General features: G+C 40.4%; 1 protein-coding gene and 2 pseudogenes across 1 annotated transcript; 2 read left to right on the forward strand and 1 right to left on the reverse strand.

Moving 5' to 3' along the window:
* The first annotated feature begins 1,932 nt into the window (after nt 1-1,932).
* On the forward strand, nt 1,933-3,625 carry LOC147424414 (uncharacterized; annotated as a pseudogene).
* A 594-nt stretch (nt 3,626-4,219) lies between these two features.
* LOC147424415 (uncharacterized) lies at nt 4,220-6,660 on the reverse strand (annotated as a pseudogene).
* A 4,852-nt stretch (nt 6,661-11,512) lies between these two features.
* On the forward strand, nt 11,513-13,415 carry LOC147424416 (cytochrome P450 CYP736A12-like). Its single transcript, XM_086499959.1, has 2 exons — nt 11,513-12,590; nt 12,701-13,415. Exons 1-2 carry the CDS (start codon nt 11,766-11,768, stop codon nt 13,298-13,300), a joined length of 1,425 nt encoding a protein of 474 aa, XP_086356085.1. The 5' UTR covers nt 11,513-11,765; the 3' UTR covers nt 13,301-13,415.
* Nucleotides 13,416-19,292: the final 5,877 nt, after the last annotated feature.

Below are 19,292 nucleotides of genomic sequence, written 5' to 3' on the forward strand. Positions count from 1 at the left end.
ATGCTAAGCCAGAGGAGTGATGATAAGTGAGGAACTATTTCTTTCTCCTATGGATGATTCTTCTTCCTCTTCCCTACCCTCATTCCCCGCTAGCTCTCTCCACCTTTGAAGGTGTTTGAGGCCTTTGGACTGAGGCTAGGGATAGTTAATGGTTTTATAAAGTTTATGTTATGCTCGTGATGGATGAAGCTTTCCATCTTCATAGTATCACCTAGGTAAGAAGGAACACAAAGATTGTGTTGTACCAAGGCTCTCGTTATGGGATAATCTATAATACAAAATTCTATTGGAGGGGGGACTGGCTCCACGTAAATCCGGTCCTCAAATGTTGTCAAGTTATCTAATTCTCTCTCTTGCAAAAGTATTGTTCATGCCAAGTTTTTTAAGTATAATGTTTATGTTGCTACCCGCTTATTAAGTTAACCCTCTATGTTCTCAAACTAGTCTCACAAAAATGATATCTTTAATTCTCCTAATTCCATTATTCTCAAAGTTCATAGGCCATTTCCATTACACCAGTTGTGGTACCAAACTAGTGTTAACGTCTTCCAAAGGTTAAAGTGACTTATGAGACCAAAAAGTGTCAAATTGGTCAATCAAATACAATGTTTGAGTAAAGTGAAGACTAATTGTATGCATCAAATTCATCCTTTACTTTGTGTGACCATGTTGCAAACGATTTAGGGTTGTGCATGTTCATAAACATATATGCATGCACATGAATGTATACACATACTCATGCTTAAACATATATATGTATAAGCATACACATGCAGAGACTTTGCACATATTGTGTGCATAAATATGCATTAACCTTGCACATGCACTTGTAGGTTTATTCAAATATGTGTAGGTTTTTTTGAATATGCATGCTCATAATGTATGCATGTGTTTATGCATGTGTATGTATATGCACATGTACGTTTAAGATGTTTAGGTCTAACATACATAAGCATAAACATGCTTAAATATGCATAATCCTTGCGCATACACATGAAAGGACATGCATAAACCATGCACATGCATGTGTAGGTTTTTTTGTACATGCATGTTGATGATGTATACATGCACTTAATGTTTATGCATGTGTATGCTTAGGCATGTTTATGTGCACATGTATGTTTAAGCATGTGCAAGTGGTGTGACATGCAAATGCATAAACATGCTTTGCATAAACTTTGCACATACACTTGCAAAAACATGCATAAATCTTGCACGTGTATTGTGCATGAGTATACCATGCACATGCATGTATAGGTTTTTTTGTACATGCATGTTCATAATGTATACATGATTATGCACGTTTATGTTTATGCATGTGTAGGCTTAGGCATGTTTATGTCTATGCACATGTATGTTTAAGCATGTGCCGCGGTGTAACATGCAAATGCATAAACTTTGCACATACACTTGCACAAACATGCATAAATCTTGCACGTGCAATGTGCATGTGTATGCTTTAGCAAGTAAGGTTTATGCATGCATATGCTTTTGTGTATGTCTTATACACAAACCATGCTCCTTAGAACCATATGTGTTCATACATATATCTATGTTCATGTTTAGCCTTGTGTGTTAAATCATGGGGCAAGGTCTATGCATGATTAAGGTTCAATCATGGGATGTTTAATTGATTTAGTATAAGGAGCTTGTTTATTAAGCATTAAATAGCAAGATATTCTCTTGAAAACTCATGGCATGTCAAGACGTGTGACCAAGGATTGTAGGCATAGTAGGCATGAAGCATATGATACGTCACCTCTCTAGAGAGCATGGTCTCACTGTGGAAATCCTTGACTAGCACCTTGCTATAAGAAATATACTATGAGGGGGGATAGTAAGAACATAGACTCAACAAAGCGTGCATTGCAATCTTTCAGCTCATCCATTCCACACAACTCCAAGGTAGCCCATGTCTTCATCGCCAGTTACATGGACTGCAAGAAAGGGAGGACAAAACAACAACCCATCGATCAAGGTAATAGTTGGAATCTTATTCAAGCTTCTTCTCACATGTATGATGTGCTTTACACGTTTCTTTAACACTAGAATGGTAACAGGACACTTTTATGTCCTTGGACACTTTTGTGTCCTGTTAAGTGACCATTTTGCTTGAATTATTTGAAGAGTATGAAAATGAATTTCTAGGTGCTATATATCCACAAAGTTGCCTTATGAGCTGAAAAAAACTTAGCATTTTTTTTGGAGTATCTATCTTACCATTAACCTTACTCTTGCACAACATTTTTGAACCTAAATTGTGTGAAAAAACTGGTTCTGTTTTTGGCTTTTTTTCAATTTTTGGCAACTATACCACTCTAAACTTTATGTTTGTGAGGTTTAGATGGCTAGAGGTTAGGCCTTCATAGTTCTCAACATGTTTTGATGCTTGTAGGGAGAGCTAAGTGTTAAAATTGAAAGTTATGACCAATTTACAAGAATTGCATAATCCTGTTTTTTGGCCAAAATTAGCACTTTTTTTATTTTTTTGGTGGCTGTCTTGATATCCAAATTCAATTTTGATTGTGTAAGTGTAATGTATAACATAAAGCTAATCTTCCTTGAGTTTTGGGGGACCTAATATGCTATATAGCATAGTATATGATGATGGTTGAGTTTTTTGATTGCTGAAGAATACGATACATTTTAGAGTAGCAAGTATAACTTTCTCAATATTGCTAGTTTCTTAGGACAATTGTTTGTATTTTGTAGCTAGTAACCATATCTAATCATAGACTACAAACTTGGCTAGATATTGAGTAGTTTCTATGGGTTTCTAGAGGTCATAATGCTAAACCCAGTTTTTTCATGTTTGCTGTATTTAGCACTTTATCATTGCCCCCAAGGTTCCAATTGTAAGAGATCCATTATCCTTTTGACATGCTCCATGGCTCTTTTTGAATCCAAAGGCCCAAAGGGAACTAAGAAAACATGTATATAGTATCTGTATTGAGCGTGACTATAGAAACTTTGATGATAGGTCCGCGGAATGGCAAAAATGCAACTTTTTTGTACCTATTTTTTTTGCCCAAAAAAAAATTAGTGAGGTAAGAGCAACCATATGTTTTGGTCACCAACCCATTGAAGTTAACGAGACATTTTATCTCAGGTCCTACAAAAATCCCCACTCTTATTTATATGCAATCAACCGTAAGAAATTGTTGTTTTGGGCAAAATGCACTGGTCCATCAACTTTGGAGGCTTGTAGTGACCAAGGGATGAGAAAAATTACAAGTTTCTCATTTTTTCCATATGTAGTAGTTATTGAACTATAAGATCATGAAAGGATTTTTCAAAATGAGTGGATCTACTATGGTTTTGGAATTTTTTCCCAAAACCCTGAAAGGACACTTTTATGTCCTGTTAGGTTACCATTCTAGTGTTAATCATTCTCTTTACTGGTTTTAGTTGACTTGGTCCCCCCTCCTCCTCATGTACAAAGACCTGAAGGGAGGCTTTACATTGATGAAGTGTGCTTCACGAGGTGGTGGCCGATGTGAATGTAAAACATAGAGCACCATGTCGAGGTTGGCCCTAGCAAGGGTAAGAGGCACCGTAGAAAAGCGCCAAAGAACAATGTCATTGCTCCGGACAATCTACAAGATTGAACGCATGTGTAGTTTAATGTTGCTTTGTATCAAAGCTATGAGGGATTCTCTCCATTGCCATGGGGAAAAAACAATTGTTTCCTTGGTTAATTCATGGTGTTTTGGTGTAATATATATATATATATATATATATATATATATATATATATATATATATATATATATATATCTCACATAACAAATCTTGAGTTGAACTCTCCTCTTCAGATATATCTTTAAGGTCTTTTGGGATAGTTTCCTATGTTCTCTTCTTCTCGGGTGTGTGGGTGGGTGTGTGTGCACACTAATAAGAAGAGGAAAATGATATAACCTTTCTATCACCCAAGTGTGGTAGATTGTTTATGCCATTTCCCTCTTGAATAACAAGTCTTGAGTTCAACTCTCCTCGTCAAATAGATCTTTAAGGTCTCATGGTATAGTTTCCTACGACATTAAAATTCTCTTCTTCTACTTCTTCTTCGTCTTCTCTCTCTCTCTCTCTCTCTCTCTCTCTCTCTCTCTCTCTCTCTCTCTCTCTCTCTCTCTCTCTCTCTCTCCATCACACAATACATAGCTTTCACGAGCAAAATTCACAAACTTAAGCATTATTACAAGAATGATACAATGAAACCTTACGGCATGTTTGGGGGTTCCATTTTGGCTTTCTTATCCATTTTAACTTGCATGGACACTCTAAGTTGTTTCTCGGGCCTAGTAAATGGCTGCACATATCTCCCTTGCTGTCTTTTACAAGACCTTTTCTCATTGAATGGCTTTGCCCTCTTCAGGGTATTGCCAAAGCGATCCTCCATAGTGGAAAAAGCTTCCATGTCATGTTGTGCCTTCACCAAATTTACATGGGCCAATGTGTACCTCAATCCATCACATGCTTCCTTAATGAGTGCTTTGTCTCCTTGCACATACACTAACAATTTCTCAAAGATTTGTCAAAGTGGTTTGATGCTCACTTGGCCTCCAAAGAATCAGTGTGTTCATGCTCCCCTTTTTCCATGGGTACGCCCGCGGTCATAGGAGGAGACTCCCCACTAGAGAGCTTTTTTCCATGGGCCTCCATTCTTCCTCTTGGTTGCCTGCCTAACGACCATGTTTCATACATATGCATGCATTGCTTGAAAAGCAAGGCTTGGGTGTCTCCTCTCATTAGCATGACCTTAATTTGATACTTGCATATGTTACCTTGTTCAACCCACTTACAAGTGAAACATGCCCATTCACAATCAACGTTGAATGCAGTGTACCCTTGGCTAGTTGATGAAACACTTTCCAGCAAAGCCACCCCCTTTGATGAATCCACAAAGGTGACATGCCCATCAAGTATGTGAATTCCTGTATGTAGGAGTTCTCAACATCCACCTCTATGGAATTGTTGCATCTGAATCCATTTTCCTTCAATTGCTAAATGAACTAGTAGTGGGGTGAGTAAGTAGTGGTGAGCTTGTGTAGGAGCCAATCTACACACCGAGCCATTAGCCTTTTTGTGGCAGCAAGAAACTTGGACTTTAATTGGCCACGATATGCCTTGATGGAACCATTCATAATATCTTGTCCAGCATGAGGAGAATTGTGTGTTGCCTGCACCCACATTTCTGTGTCATAAAGAGGGGGGGAATAAGAGATAATGGGATAAGAATAGAGATACATGAGATACTAGTGTGATGGCATTGTCTCACCTATCTTGGACTCCCAATATGTCTTAAGGTACATGATGAATTCATTCTCCTGGCTATATTTGTTGTAGAAGGACTCGAGCATCAACTTTGCCTCCTCCTTGGTGACCTTAATTGCCCCCAAAGCCCGTTCTCTTTTTGGCAATCCTTGACCTTTCTAGTAAGATGTTTTAGTCAACATCACTTGACATGCCACAAACAAAGTAGAATAGGTTGATGGAATACAACTCTCCTTGACAAAACCTACTGACTTTTGTAAGTGCATGCATCAATGTAGTTACTCATTTTGGCCATAAAATTTTGTAAATTCTATACCTTAATTAGAGCAGCTATCTCTTGCTCTACATCATCAAGCTTAAACACTCTAGGCTCCCAAGATTTGTGGTTTTCAAGCGTGGAGTTCCTAAAGCAGCTCAACCTAGGTTCCAGTGCTTTCAAAGGTGGATGATGATGTTAGGACCCATGCAATGGGGACACCATTATGATGGCTATCAACCACAAGGATAATGTAAAGATTGAACCGCAATAAGCATTTGGGCATGCTTGAGAATTTGCCATCATGAAAAATAACCACACGATGCAAGAGAGAAAAATCACACAATGCAAGAGACAAGGTTTGCTACCTTGTACTTATTGGTGTTCAAAGCTGCATGCATTGCAAGGAGATTCACATTTCCGTGTTTGAAACACATCTCTCTTTGCCATGGAGTTTCTATTCCCAACACAAAGTCCAAGGAGTTCTTTTCATCCTAATGTTGGTATACAAAAATATTCCCCTTGTTCTCCATGTACCAGCTCCTCACACTCTTAGCATCATTGTCATGCCATTGATATTCATCAAAAGAGATCATTTGGCTGATATTTAGGACACCTTTTATGCTCAAAAAATCATCCCTGACCATGGAGTACATAGGATCCTTGCTTGTGCAATGCTTGAGTGTGATTTTCCATAACTTATAGAGGTGAGAATCCACAAAACAGCATGTTCGCAACCCAAAATTTTTTGTGCATAGATATCCAAGGAGAGAACTTTGAGGAATCACCATCATGGCAAGAATCATGGCATACCTCATCATCACTATTCGTGTGATAGTGATGGATGTACAAAATGACGTCCACATCTGGCTCGCTTGTCAATCACTTGACTTGGAAGTGACATTGACAACCTCACAAAAGCATGCCTTTATTAAGTGGTGGGCGCCTCTTCTTTTTGTTGTTTGAAGGGCCCTGTGAAGATGCTTTGTTACCATCTTCATATAGTGCACCTTTTCCATCTATCACACATTTTTATGTATGAGATGATGTAGAAGATGACTTTGAAACAAATGCACTCCAAAACCTGGCATGGAGTACACATAATTCCTAATTGCATTGAAATAACCCATCATATCAATGTGATTAGAGGTTGATTGAAGTTGGAGATACACTTACACTTTCCGCTCAATCCATGTGTTGATAGTGATGCTTTAAGTTATTCCAATGTACGCCTATGGTGCGTGCTAACCTTGAAAGACGTTGAAAAATCCTCTGACTTTGCCTCGCCAACTACGAAATCATTCACTCAAGACCATGGAATTCAAGCTTCACGTATTATTTGATACTTGGATTTCTTGATGTATATATGCAACCATTGTAATGATGAGGAATTGAAGATATCGAGGTTTGGAATTTGTAGATTCATCTTGGATTGAGAGGTTGGAAGGGATGGAATTAGCACTCCAATTCACACTAATGAAGTCGTAGTGTGGATGTAGAGAGAGAGAGAGAGAGAGAGAGAGAGAGAGAGAGAGAGAGAGAGAGAGAGAGAGAGAGAGAGAGAGAGAGAGAGAGATGGATGGAGGGAGGAAGACCCAATTTGCCTACTCAGGGGTTTGCCATTGTGATTTCTTTCTTGTTGTGTGTGTGTATCTGTTTTAACTTTATATAATAAGACATAATTGAACTTGTTCAACAATCACATATTCATTTATGACTGTCAACCTACTAGAGTTTTTATGAAAATAAAATCCACTAAAAGAGCCCAGGTTAAGAGGATTAGTAAGGAGAAAAAACCCATATATGTTACCAGTATTGTCAAGTTCATGCGATATAACTTACTATGTGGAATCCTTTGTAAGTGTAGCCCAAGTTAAGAAGACCAGTAAGGAGAAAAAACCCATATATGTTACTAGTACTGTCAACATTATGCGATCTAGCTTACTACGCGGGATTCTTTGTAAGTGTAGCAGACCCAAACGTGGCCTGAGGGAGAAAAACAGCTTTACACTACGTAGTAATATGCAAAAATTTCGGTGTATCTGATACAGAGTCTCAACAGTCCCAACTCCAGGCCATAAAAACGACAGTATCAAAGTAGAAGATCCACCATTTTTCACTCTCCGAGTACTATCACATTAAAGTGCCACTATACTGGTTGTGCATTGGTTACCATATCATCTAAAATGAGTTACAAATGTTGTTCAAGTTGAAAAAAAAACAACCCCAACCTTTTGCTCAAAATAAACCAAGCCCCTTCGCAGTACGTAGTAGAATGCAAAAATTACCATGCATCTGATACAGAGTCTTACCAGCCCCGACTCTAGGCCAAAAAAAGTGACAATATCAAGTCTAAGGTTCCCCATTTTTTACTGCCCGAGTACTGCCACATAAAGCACCAATATACTGGTTCTACATTGATTACCATACCATCTAAAAAGAGTTACATGTGTTGTTCAAGCTGAAAAAACCCAACTTTTTGCTCAAAAGAAACCAAGCCCTTTCCCACTGCGCAATAGTATTGCAGTAATTTCCATATATCTGATAAAGTGACAAATAGCCCCGACACTAGGCTAGTCATACGATAGTATAAGATCCCCCATTTCCTTTCCCAAATATTGACACAACAGACACCATTTATATGGTTTCAACAAACACCTTTATCAAAAAACAATTTACAGGTGCTTATACAAGCTACAAAAGGCAGAAACTAATTCCCCTACAATGGCTAAGCAACCTGGATTACTCTAGCCATTGCCAATCCCTAATTCACCAGGGAGAGTTTATCCATGGAATTTATCTTTGGATTACCCAAGTCTATCCATAGGAATATGGGAATATGGACAATAGTTGATAGGTTTAGCAAGCAAGCACACTTTATTCCTGTCAAAAAGACTATTAAGGCACACCAAATGGCAACTCTCTTCATATCTCAGATTTTTAAACACCATGGATTGCCAACATCCATCATGTCAGATAGAGATCATAGAATGACCAATAATTTTTGGAAAGGTCTCTTTGAAAATCTAGGTACAAGATTGAATTTCTCTTCGGCCTATCACCCACAAATGGATGGCCAAAGTGAGATAGCCAATCTTACGATTCTTGATCTACTAAAGACCTATGTTACAGAAGTAGATCAACGCTCACAATGGGAAAAGTACTTACCTCTTGTAGAGTATGCATACAATAATACTATCTATACTTCTACGAGAAAAGCACCTTTTTGAAATCATTGAGGGAAGACCTAAAAGTCCCTTGCTACTTAAAGTACATGGGTGTATGCAAGATAGAGTGTACCCACTTCTCGTAGTCCACACCCAAGAGTGACCTCCGCAATGCAGCTAACTCGCCGAGTTACCTCGTGCCCGAAGCAGGAACTTCTGATGCATGGCATACTTCTAGAACTCGGTGAGTTACTGGTAAGAAGCTCCACATAACTGATCGAGTAACGTGGTCATGCCATAAAGGAGACAAATTATTTCCACGTACATTCATACACGGCATTGCCACATAACTCGAGTAACATGGCTATGCCGACGTAGGCAAGCCGCGTAACTCGCCGAGTTACATGGCAATGCATACTAGATTGTCACATAGGCAAGCCATGTAACTCGGTGAGTTACGTGGATGTCTTCGTGGAAAAGCTCTCAACAAAGACGTGGCATACACGTCAAATGTCCACGTAACTCAGTAGGTTATGTGGACATGTCTCCAACCATATGCATGCCATGCAAGTCGGCAAGTTATGTGGCACTCGATGAGACTTGCCAAGATGATTGAACATGGACCCACATGCGTGCATGGACTTTTTTGACGAGAATTGTACTGAGTGTCTAGAGTCAGAAAATGTTTGGATCAAATCTCTGTCACTCCTTGTCTCTATTGAGACTCTTTTTCCCTCTCTTTTTCTCTCTCTCCTCATACAATGTGTATAAGAGTCCATCTACCATATGATAAATATCATATCATTTTTTGTAAAATTATATACAAATTCATGTCCAAAAATTCTTCTTTTTCCAAACTTCGAGGGCGTCACCCCCCCTTGGATCCCCCTGGCGACAAAAATGAAAAGACACACACACACACACACACACACACACACACACACACACACACACACACACACACACACACACAAAGAGAGAGAGATCAGAGAGAGAGAGAGAGAGAGAGAGAGAGAGAGAGAGAGAGAGAGAGAGAGAGAGAGAGAGAGAGAGAATATGGAGGGTGAACTTAATTGATGGTAGCAACATAAACATAGTACGTAATTAACTTGGCATGAACAATACTTTTGCAAGAGAGAGAGTATTAGAGAACATGACAATAGATGAGGACCGGTTTTACTTGGAGCCAATCCCCCCTCCAAAAGGCGTTTGTATTATAGATTCTCCCATCAAGAGAGACTTTGTTACAATAATACAATCTTTGTGTTCCTTGTGACCTTGGTGATGCTATGAAGATGAAAAGCTTCATGCATCACGAGCTTAACATAAAATTTGCAAAAATCATTAACTACCCCAAGCCTCATTCCCAAGGCCTCAAACACCTTCGAAGGTGGAGAGAGCTAGTGGGGAATGAGGGTAGGGAAGAGGAAGAAGAAACATTCCATAGGAGAGAAAAATAGTTCCTCACTTATTATCACTCTTCTTGCTTAGCATAGCATAATAGCATAGTAATGAAGATGAAGAAAATGACAAGCTTAAGCATTGAAGCATGGCTCTTGGTTGAATTTGCATTCCATAGCCAAGAGTGTTGGTGAAGGCTCTCCACTTCTCAACAAACTTGGAGAAGGAGATGGAGCTCTTGCATTTTGCACTCCACACAATGAGAGAATGTGTGTGTGTGTATACCCCCCCTCACATACTTGGTCCACACCTCTCTCTCTCTCTCGTATTATTTTATTTGGACACGTGTCCTCGTTTCCTCTTTGAGAGAAAGAACTTAATTATTTATTTTTATGTATCTAAATTCTCATTGGACCCTTTTAAAACATAACCAATAGCATTCAAACACATCATGAGAGCCACATGTGGAAGATCATTTGAACATGCGTCTTTTATGCTTATTAAGTCATTTGGTTGAATGAAATACTTCAAGGACTTATTTAATCAAGCATGGCAAGTTCATGTCTCTTGAGAGTTATCTTTGAATTGAATACTTCAAGAACTTTAATCATTTAAGCATGTGAGAAACACCTCAAGCTTTTGGATAAAGTTGCCACTAAAACTTAGCAAACCAACAAGCACCTCATGCTTGTGTAGGATTCCCACCTCAAAGTCATCCCTAGCTTGCATAAAGTCAAAGGACTTTTGAACACTAACTTTTGGAGGTCCTTAATGAAGCTAACGCTACGGTCTTTAAGCTCCATTAGGTAGCATTGCTCTTTGACATACCATCTCTCATTCCGACCCCTTTACAATTGGCCCCGTGTTGAGATATATCCGTAAGCACATGTCTATGGAGCATAATGTAAACCACTCATGGGCATGAAAGCAGCTGTTGCACCACGGGGGTTTGAACTCCTCATCGAATGCCCAAGATGCATAGAGTGTTGCTTTAAACCACCCAACCCACTGACGCTTGCTTGTCTCATCTCTGGTGCGAGATTATCCTTATGCAGACGGTAGCTGCGTCTTCCTTTCCGGGGAGGTTTTCTATTAGGGAAATATGTATTTTTAGTTTTAGGACTCCTCTAGTATATAGCAAGATATATATATTAGAAAGGGAAATAGCCTTGTGGTTGACTTTTAATCAAGGCATGAACTTGCAACAGACGTTTCGGCCAATCGTGATACCTGCAAGCTGCAAAGAAATGCTACTTGACAGTGGACAAGGAAAAGAGATTTCAAAGCCGAAGTCAAAAACGTCACAGGAGGATATCTGGCGGTAGCTCCAACTGGCAGATCGACGTCGAGCATTGAGCAGGCGTCCAAAGTCAAACTTGGACACGCGAGTCACGAAGTCCCTCCTCCGTTTTTTTCTTTTTTGTTGCAGAGAAGAGCCTGCGAGCCTCGATCACTTCCATATATAAACTCTTACACGCATGGTCTGATCATGATCAGGATCTAACTGCTTTAGTTAGCTGCTCTGCAAATGGCGAGCTTAGTTCATAATCTGATCAACGTCGCTAATGTGGAAGTTAGTGACTTGACGTTGCCAGCTGTTGTTCTTGCAGCTTAAGTCATATCAATCCAGCTGTTGCACAGCTTATACTCGTTCAAACGCAGGCGCGATGGCGTCCTCATGCAGGCTCCCCTCCCCCGGGCCCCTGGGTTTGCCCTTCGTCGGCCACATGCATATGATGGGTGCTGTCCCGCACCGCACCATGCATCGGCTTGCCCTCCGGTATGGCCCCATTTTCCTGCTGCGCCTTGGCTGCAGACCCATGGTCGTCATCTCCTCCCCCGCTCTTGTCAAAGAGTTCTTGCACTTGCACGACCACTTGTTTGCGCATCGCCCGCCTTCCCACTTCGCCTTCCATGGTTCCCAGGGCTCCGCCTTCATGTCGCAGGGCCCGCGCCGGCGTTCGCTCCGGCAGCAAATTCTTTCCCCAAAGAGCGTCGCTGCTTCCAAGCAGATTCGCCACCAAGAGATGGCCGCCCTCCTCCATAGGCTCCGCCGTCTCACGCCTGGCACTCCTCTTGAGATCCGCAGCTGCGTCTTCGACTGGATGCTAAACGTGATGGCCAGAGTGTTGTTCAGCGAGAAGCCGCAGGCAGATGATGATCACGTTGACCATAATTCCCAGCTGCTGCAGGAGTTTCCTGCGGCCTTCCGGGACCTGTCAGAGTTGTTTGGGAGGCCTCTCCTGGCTGATTTTCTGCCTTGGCTCCATGGATCCTTGGATCCTCGCAGGCTTGAGAGGGAGGTAGTCCGCGAGGCAGCACGCATGGATCGCATTCTGAATGGCGTTGTTCGTAAGAGGTTGGCATTGCTGGCTTCTGCAGGAACTGCCCCAGTCGAGGACGTGCTTACCACTGTCCTAAAGTTCGAAGGACACATATATAGCAGTAGATTTCAGCAGCAGATCTTCCAGGCCGGAGGTGGATTACAAGGAGTATAACTCTGTCGATGAAGCATGCAATAACGTCGGCTCTGTCAAAGCGCTACTGCTGGTGGGCGATATGATATATACACAAAATCATTAAAATACTATTTATATAACAGGAGCTGCTGGCAGCAAGCACTGACACAACGACGGCGGTAGTGGAGTGGACAATGGCAGAGCTGTTGAATCAACAGGAGAGAAAGGCGATGAAGAGACTGGCGGAAGAGCTGGGTGCGGCTATGTCGATGGAGGCGCGAGGTATTGACGAAGAGGAGCAGCTGCAGGTACGTCTGCAGCAGCAGGTGGACGAAGGACAGCTAGCGAGGCTGCCATATTTGGAAGCGGTGATGAAAGAGTCGCTACGGCTACACCCGCCGGCATCGACACTGCTTCCGCATTTTTGCAAAGAGGAAACGGAGGTGGCGGGGTACAGGGTGCCGGCCAAGAGCATGGTGGTGGTGAACGCGTGGGGCATGGGGCGGGACGAGAGCGTGTGGGAGAATGCCCACCTTTTCCAGCCCGAGAGGTTCGTGGCGGGCGGCCCAGACAGCCACATCATGCTGGGTGGACCAAGCAACTACCAGCTGCTGGCCTTCGGGAGGGGCTGGCGCGGCTGTCCCGGGCGCAACCTGGGCCTCACCATGGCCAGCCTTGTGGTGGCCAATCTTGTGCACTCCTTCAACTGGGATATTGATCATGGCGCCTCCACGAGAAGATGAGTGCCGCCAACGTGTTAGCAGAGCCCCTCATTCCTTCCATCTCACCACGGACAACGTGACATAAACTTTGTATTTTCTTCATACCTCCAACCCTTAATTATTGACATGACCCACATCCTGTTTCATATTCTCTTTTTTTTATAAAATTATTATTATTATTATTTTTTTTTTTGGAGAGAGAGTAGAACTTTGAAATTACAACACACACACACACCCAGCTTCATCGGGGTTCCTTTGAGCTTCATCGCTTCATCGGGGTTCCTTTGAGCTTCATCGGGGTTCCTTTGTCATTGTCATGTAGTAACTCGTGGTATAGATTAAGAACCAAGGTTTTCAAAAGATACAATGCTTTGCAAAATGGAATGGGAAAGAGAATGTGTGACCCACCTGTCCATGTCCCTAGAGAAAATCAAATGTCAACTACCTAGGGTAAAGGGGCCAATAAGGAACCACCCCCCAAAAGGAAGATGGCTCCACCCCCAAAAGAGAGACAAAAAAAGGAATATGCTTGGAATCTTGCTTAGGTGTCCACATCTGATTTGCTAAAAAGTGTACTACTATTGGAGCTTGAGTGTCTCTGTTTTCTAAAAAGCCCTCAGAATTACGCTTTTCCAAATAGAGTGCTGAGGCAAAATAAAAAAAATATCAATCTTGATATCATCTAATGCGTCTTTTCATGAGAAATTGAATGCACTCTTCAAATTTCAAATCTGGCCGGATATGAAAAATCCCTCCCAAAAATACTATTTTTTTTTTACATGGCCTTATATTGGCCCCTTTACCCTAGAGGAAAGCAAATGTCAACTATCTCTCACTCAGGATGCATTTTTACACATAAAAAAAATGCCTACTCAATGGCCCCTCTTAAGAAGGAAAAGGAAGAAGAAAGGTTTCCTATCTCTGAGGCACTTTTTCAGGAGTATATGTAAAATTTATATATCAGATGTATTATTTATAAACTTTTTATTTATGAATTTTTAACAATAAAAAATTAGTCCATACATTTTTTCGACATCATTTTTGCTTTTTAAAAGAAGCCTTAGTGTTGAGTTGGGTCAGGCATACTTTCATTGTTTTCAGTGCCATGATGGAAACTTACCTTAAACTAGTGTGTGACCCGTGCGTTGCCGCGGCTAGAAAATGTATGTTTTCTATTCTTACAATTAAAAAGGTGAAAACTTGTATAAATTCTATTTTTCTACATGCATACACTCTTTTGCATTGCAAAAAAATTATTCACAACATCTCTCTATGGATTCTCAAAAAAATTGATACATGCAAGAGAGAGCAAATATTCCTTTAATACCAAGCTTGGCAGGTTCTCACATGTTTCGTACGTTCGGTTGTAAACCTCCTCTATCCCTCAAGGCTTGGCATGAGCTTGAGGCTGATTTGTATATATGTTGGTGACTATATAATACAATCACTCCCAATTGTGAGTTTTGCAAAAAAAAAAAAAGAGGATTTTCTAGCCCTTATTCAATGGATCTAGGAGTGCTTTATAGCTATTGAAGAGAGAGAGAGAGAGAGAGAGAGAGAGAGAGAGAGAGAGAGAGAGAGAGAGAGAGAGAGAGAGAGAGAGAGATTGATGTTTATATTCTCCTCCTCCTCCTCCTCCTCCTCTCTGTTTGATTGGATAGTCTCTAGGTTGCTTGTCCTCCTTCTTTCTGTTTGATTGGATAGCCTCTAGGTTGCTTATAGTTGTTTAAGTTTCACTATTCTCTCTCTCTCTCTCTCTCATATTAATATTTATATTCTCCTCCTTCTCCTCCTCCTCCTTCTCTCTGTTTGATTGTATAGTCTCTAGGTTGCTTGTCCTCGTCCTTCTCTTTGTTTGATTGGATAGCCTCTAGGTTGCTTGTAATTGTTTAGTTTCACTATTCTCTCTCTCTCTCTCTCTCTCTCTCTCTCTCTCTCTCTCTCTCTCTCTCTCTCTCTCTCTCTCTCTCCCCCCCCACGCGCCCAAAAAAATTTAAATACTAAATAACTTCATATTGTGTATGTTTCTTACCTTCTAATTTATAATTTAGAGGCAGCATTTCAAAATTTGTAGGTGACATTCCACTTTTTTATCAAGCTTTGCTCCCAAGTGATCATAAAGTCTCCAATGTTTATGGTGTTTGTTGCACGCACGCGCGCGCGCACACACACACACACACACACACACACACACACACACACACACACACACACACACACACAGAGTCTAATTGTCCGAGAAAAAAGAGATCTACATAGGGCCTTCCGACTCCATGTTGAAGGAGAATTTAACCGTAAATAGATTCTCCAAGGAGCTACTGGACATCTTTGGCCAACATGGGAGACGGTCATGCCTATGTGTACCACATCTGAAAGATGCAATTGGCCATAAACATGCATAAGATGTGCTGTGTCATTGCCACCCAATGAGCCATCTTGTGAGGAGTACCATCAGCCCTTGGTTGCACTCACATCGAGCTCATATGCTAAAAATGGATGATTCCAAGCATTTAGAAGAGGTGAAAAGAAGCATAGCTCATGTTTTCTCATTGGATGACTTATACATCAGACTCGACATTCTCGAGTCCATGGGATTGGTCCCTAACTTGATGTAGGAAGGCATGAAGAATGGTTTACAAACATTGAAGCATGTTGTTGGGCCACTAGCCTTCAAAGGATTATCTTCATACCCATCCCACATTCAAGCAAACCAATAGTTCAAGAAACCATTAATTTGTTAGCCATCATTCAAGGTCTAGATGAGGGAGAATATGCCTCTTCACCATCATTATTAGATGTTGGATCAATGGCACCTTCAACAAATAATGTGTAAGGCACTTTAACACCTTCCCCTCCCTACTAAAAGTCTGAAGGCTTTCATATCTTGTAACATTGATTTTGTGTATTCCAATGCTGGAAAAAGGGCTAGGTTTAGTGCAATCACACCTAGAAATGTATTTGAGTGTACGCTTACTATAATCATATGTAGATTTTCTAAGTGTTTTTGAAAAAATATTGTGTATTTGAATGTTAAGAAGAAAACCTAGGTTTAGTGTGATCCCACCTGCAAAATAAAACCTGCAAATATAATAAATTTGCCTTTGAAATTTCTTGTACGTACGTTTTCTAAGTTGTTGGAAGAAAGTATTATGTATCTGAATGCTAAAAAAAAACCTATTTTTACTGAAATCTGACCTAGAAATTTTGAGATTTACCTCTAAATTCTAGATTTGAAGGTAAGAACTTCTACAACGTTTAGACAAATTTAGTGTAAAAACCATCAAATACAATAAATTTGCCTCTAAATTTTTCTCATAGGTAGGTTTTGTAAATTCTTGAGAAAAGCATTGTGTACCTGAGTGCTCGAAGAAAATCTAAGTTTAATGTAAGTAAGTAAATTTGCCTCCTTGAAAGTGACTCTAAAGAGTAAGAACTCTTAAAAATGGGGGTGCTAAGGGCCACATAACTGCACTCCAAGAGGTTCCATTTAAATATAGTGTACATGTTGGCCAAAACATTTTGAAATAGGATGGGTTTTTTAAAGAGCCCCTCAATAACCATTTTAGTTTGCTTATGCCAAATACTTGCATGATGCCACATGCCTTTGAGATATAAGGATACAAAATTGTATCCGGACATGAGTCCTCACCTTGCCTCATGTTAAAACTACTCAGAGCTTCCTTACCCTCACCCTTCTCCTTCCAGACATATGCGGCATCCTAAACTGCTTGTTGTGCATTTTTCAGTACATGATCACACTTAGTATACATGTTGAGTAAAACATTTTCAACCATAATCTGTTTTTTGGGCTTCTCCAAGAGCCCTTGATAGGAATCTCAGCATGAATTTTTTCATTCATGTCAACTTCTTAAATGTTGGCATTGGATAATACTAACATACCTTCAAGATGAAAGCCAATGTTGACATCATTTAGTCCATTTAATAAGCAGAAAAAAAGCTAGTTGTGTTGACACGCAAAGCCGGTGACTTGGATGTAAGTTTCTAGGAAGGGAAACTATGAGTGATGACTTCTCAAGTTCCTTAGTGAAAGCCCAAAGATTGACACCGACAAAACACACTCTAGAGGGATCCACAAGGTAGAGACCTTGAGGAGGTGCAAGTTTTGTTGACTTTGGGACCAATTAGTAGGGATGAATTACAAATCAGAGAGGACGCATTCAATCATCATTAGATATGCAAATGAAGAAAATCAAACTTGAAAGACTTCAAATATAGTAAATTTTCTTCTAAAATTTCTCATACAGAATAATTTTATAGGATTGACCCTTGATGGAAACCGCTAAATTTAGTTAAAATTTTCAAATGTTAGATGTAAATCTCTAAGCTTTTAGAGGAAAATTTTAGGAAATTGTATAGAAATCTTCAAATACAGTACATTTGCCTCTAAATTTTTTCATATGGAGGTTTTCTAAGTATTTGGAAAAAAACACTTTATTCAAGTGCTCGAAAAAAAACCTAGGTTAAGTGTAATCCCACCTCAAATTTTGAGGTTTAACGCTAAATTCTAGATTTAAAGCTGAGAAAACCTACAAAGTTCATAGAAATTAGCAGGATGAACTACAGATCAAAGGGGAGGCGTACAATCATCATCATATACACAAACTAAAAAATTCAAATATAAAAACCTTCAATTATAGTAAATTTGTCTCTAAAAGTTTATCATATGTAGGCTTTTCAATTTTCAATTTTTGTGGAATTCTCCAAGAGCCCTTGATGGCAACCTCCAAATTTCGTATAAACCTTCAAATTTTAAAGGCAAATCTCCAAATTTTAGAGGAAAATTTTAGGAAAATCACGTAAAGACCTTCAAATATACTTTCTCATTGTTAGGTAAAGGTGGTGTGTCTCACCGTGCTTTGCCGTGTCCGTCGGCCAGTGTTCGGCTGCCCACATTTATCTCCTTATTCTTTGTATGTACATACAAAGAATAAGGATCTCTCACTCACATTCTCACATGGTACTCATACAGTGAGATTTGGGAGCTCCATCCCACATCCTGTGTCCGTTCTCTCTCTCTCTCTCTCTCTCTCTCTCTCTCTCTCTCTCCCCTTTGCACTCTCTGCGCACACGCACCGCATCCGCGCACTCACAATTGGTATAAGAGCTTTGGCTTCGCGAACAGATGGAGTGCTACATGCAGAGAAGTGAGCTTTTGGCTATGGTGAGCTTGTTTTCGGTGGAACCTTGAGATCTGTGAGCAACCACCCAAATCTATGCTCATGGAAGCTTGAGGGACATTCCCAAGCTTGAAGAAAGAGTGTATTGCAAGTGTGTATGCTTTTTTGCAATCATATTTACAGGAAGAATACAAATTTTCATTTCCGCAGGTCATTTTTCGAGCCCCAAAAACAGTGTTTTTTGCATAACTTTTGTATGCGGAATGCGATTTATGCAAGGTTAGGGTGTAACCTAGGGTTTTGGCATGCTCCGGATGCAATGGTGATGTCCATTTGAGTTAATTTTGACCTCTGAAATTTTTGCAGCAGCAGCAAGTTTTTGCTGCGTTTTTGGACCGAAAACAATGTTTTTGGCATATCTTGCACACTCGGACTCAGATCTATATGATCTAGGGGTCTACCCCAAGGTTTGTCGATGTTCTGGACGCAATGGTGATATCAGAATTTTCAAATTCTGATCTCTGAATTTTCTGCAGTAACCTGTGTTTTTTTGAGACACAAAAGATTTGACAGTTTTAAGGACTTGTATACTGCAAATCATTGTGTAGATTGAGTCTGGGGATATGTAAGTCACATTGTGGAGTCCATTGGGTGCTAATTTAACTTGCAATTGTTGATTTGAGATGTGGTTCTTGGACTAAGGCACATCCGTATGCAGTTTCTCGGCACATGGTTTTGTATTGATGTATACTCTGTGTGCGAACAGGGGTGGAGATGCGGAGCCATCCTGGCTAAGTATTTTGGATGCATGGTTTATGCTCGCAGTTGAGCACTTGTTTATGCGCATCCATTGAAGCTTGTTTATGCAAACAGGT

This window comes from Adiantum capillus-veneris, chromosome 25, assembly GCF_014529385.1.
Source record: "Adiantum capillus-veneris isolate H3 chromosome 25, ASM1452938v2, whole genome shotgun sequence".
Lineage (NCBI taxonomy): Eukaryota > Viridiplantae > Streptophyta > Polypodiopsida > Polypodiales > Pteridaceae > Adiantum > Adiantum capillus-veneris.

Coding starts and splice junctions, on each gene's coding strand:
- LOC147424416 (XM_086499959.1), top strand. CDS start 11,766: ATGGCGTCCTCATGCAGGCTCCCCTCCCCCGGGCCCCTGGGTTTGCCC. Junction 12,591..12,700: donor CCGGAGGTGGATTACAAGGA/GTATAACTCTGT, acceptor TTTATATAACAG/GAGCTGCTGGCAGCAAGCAC.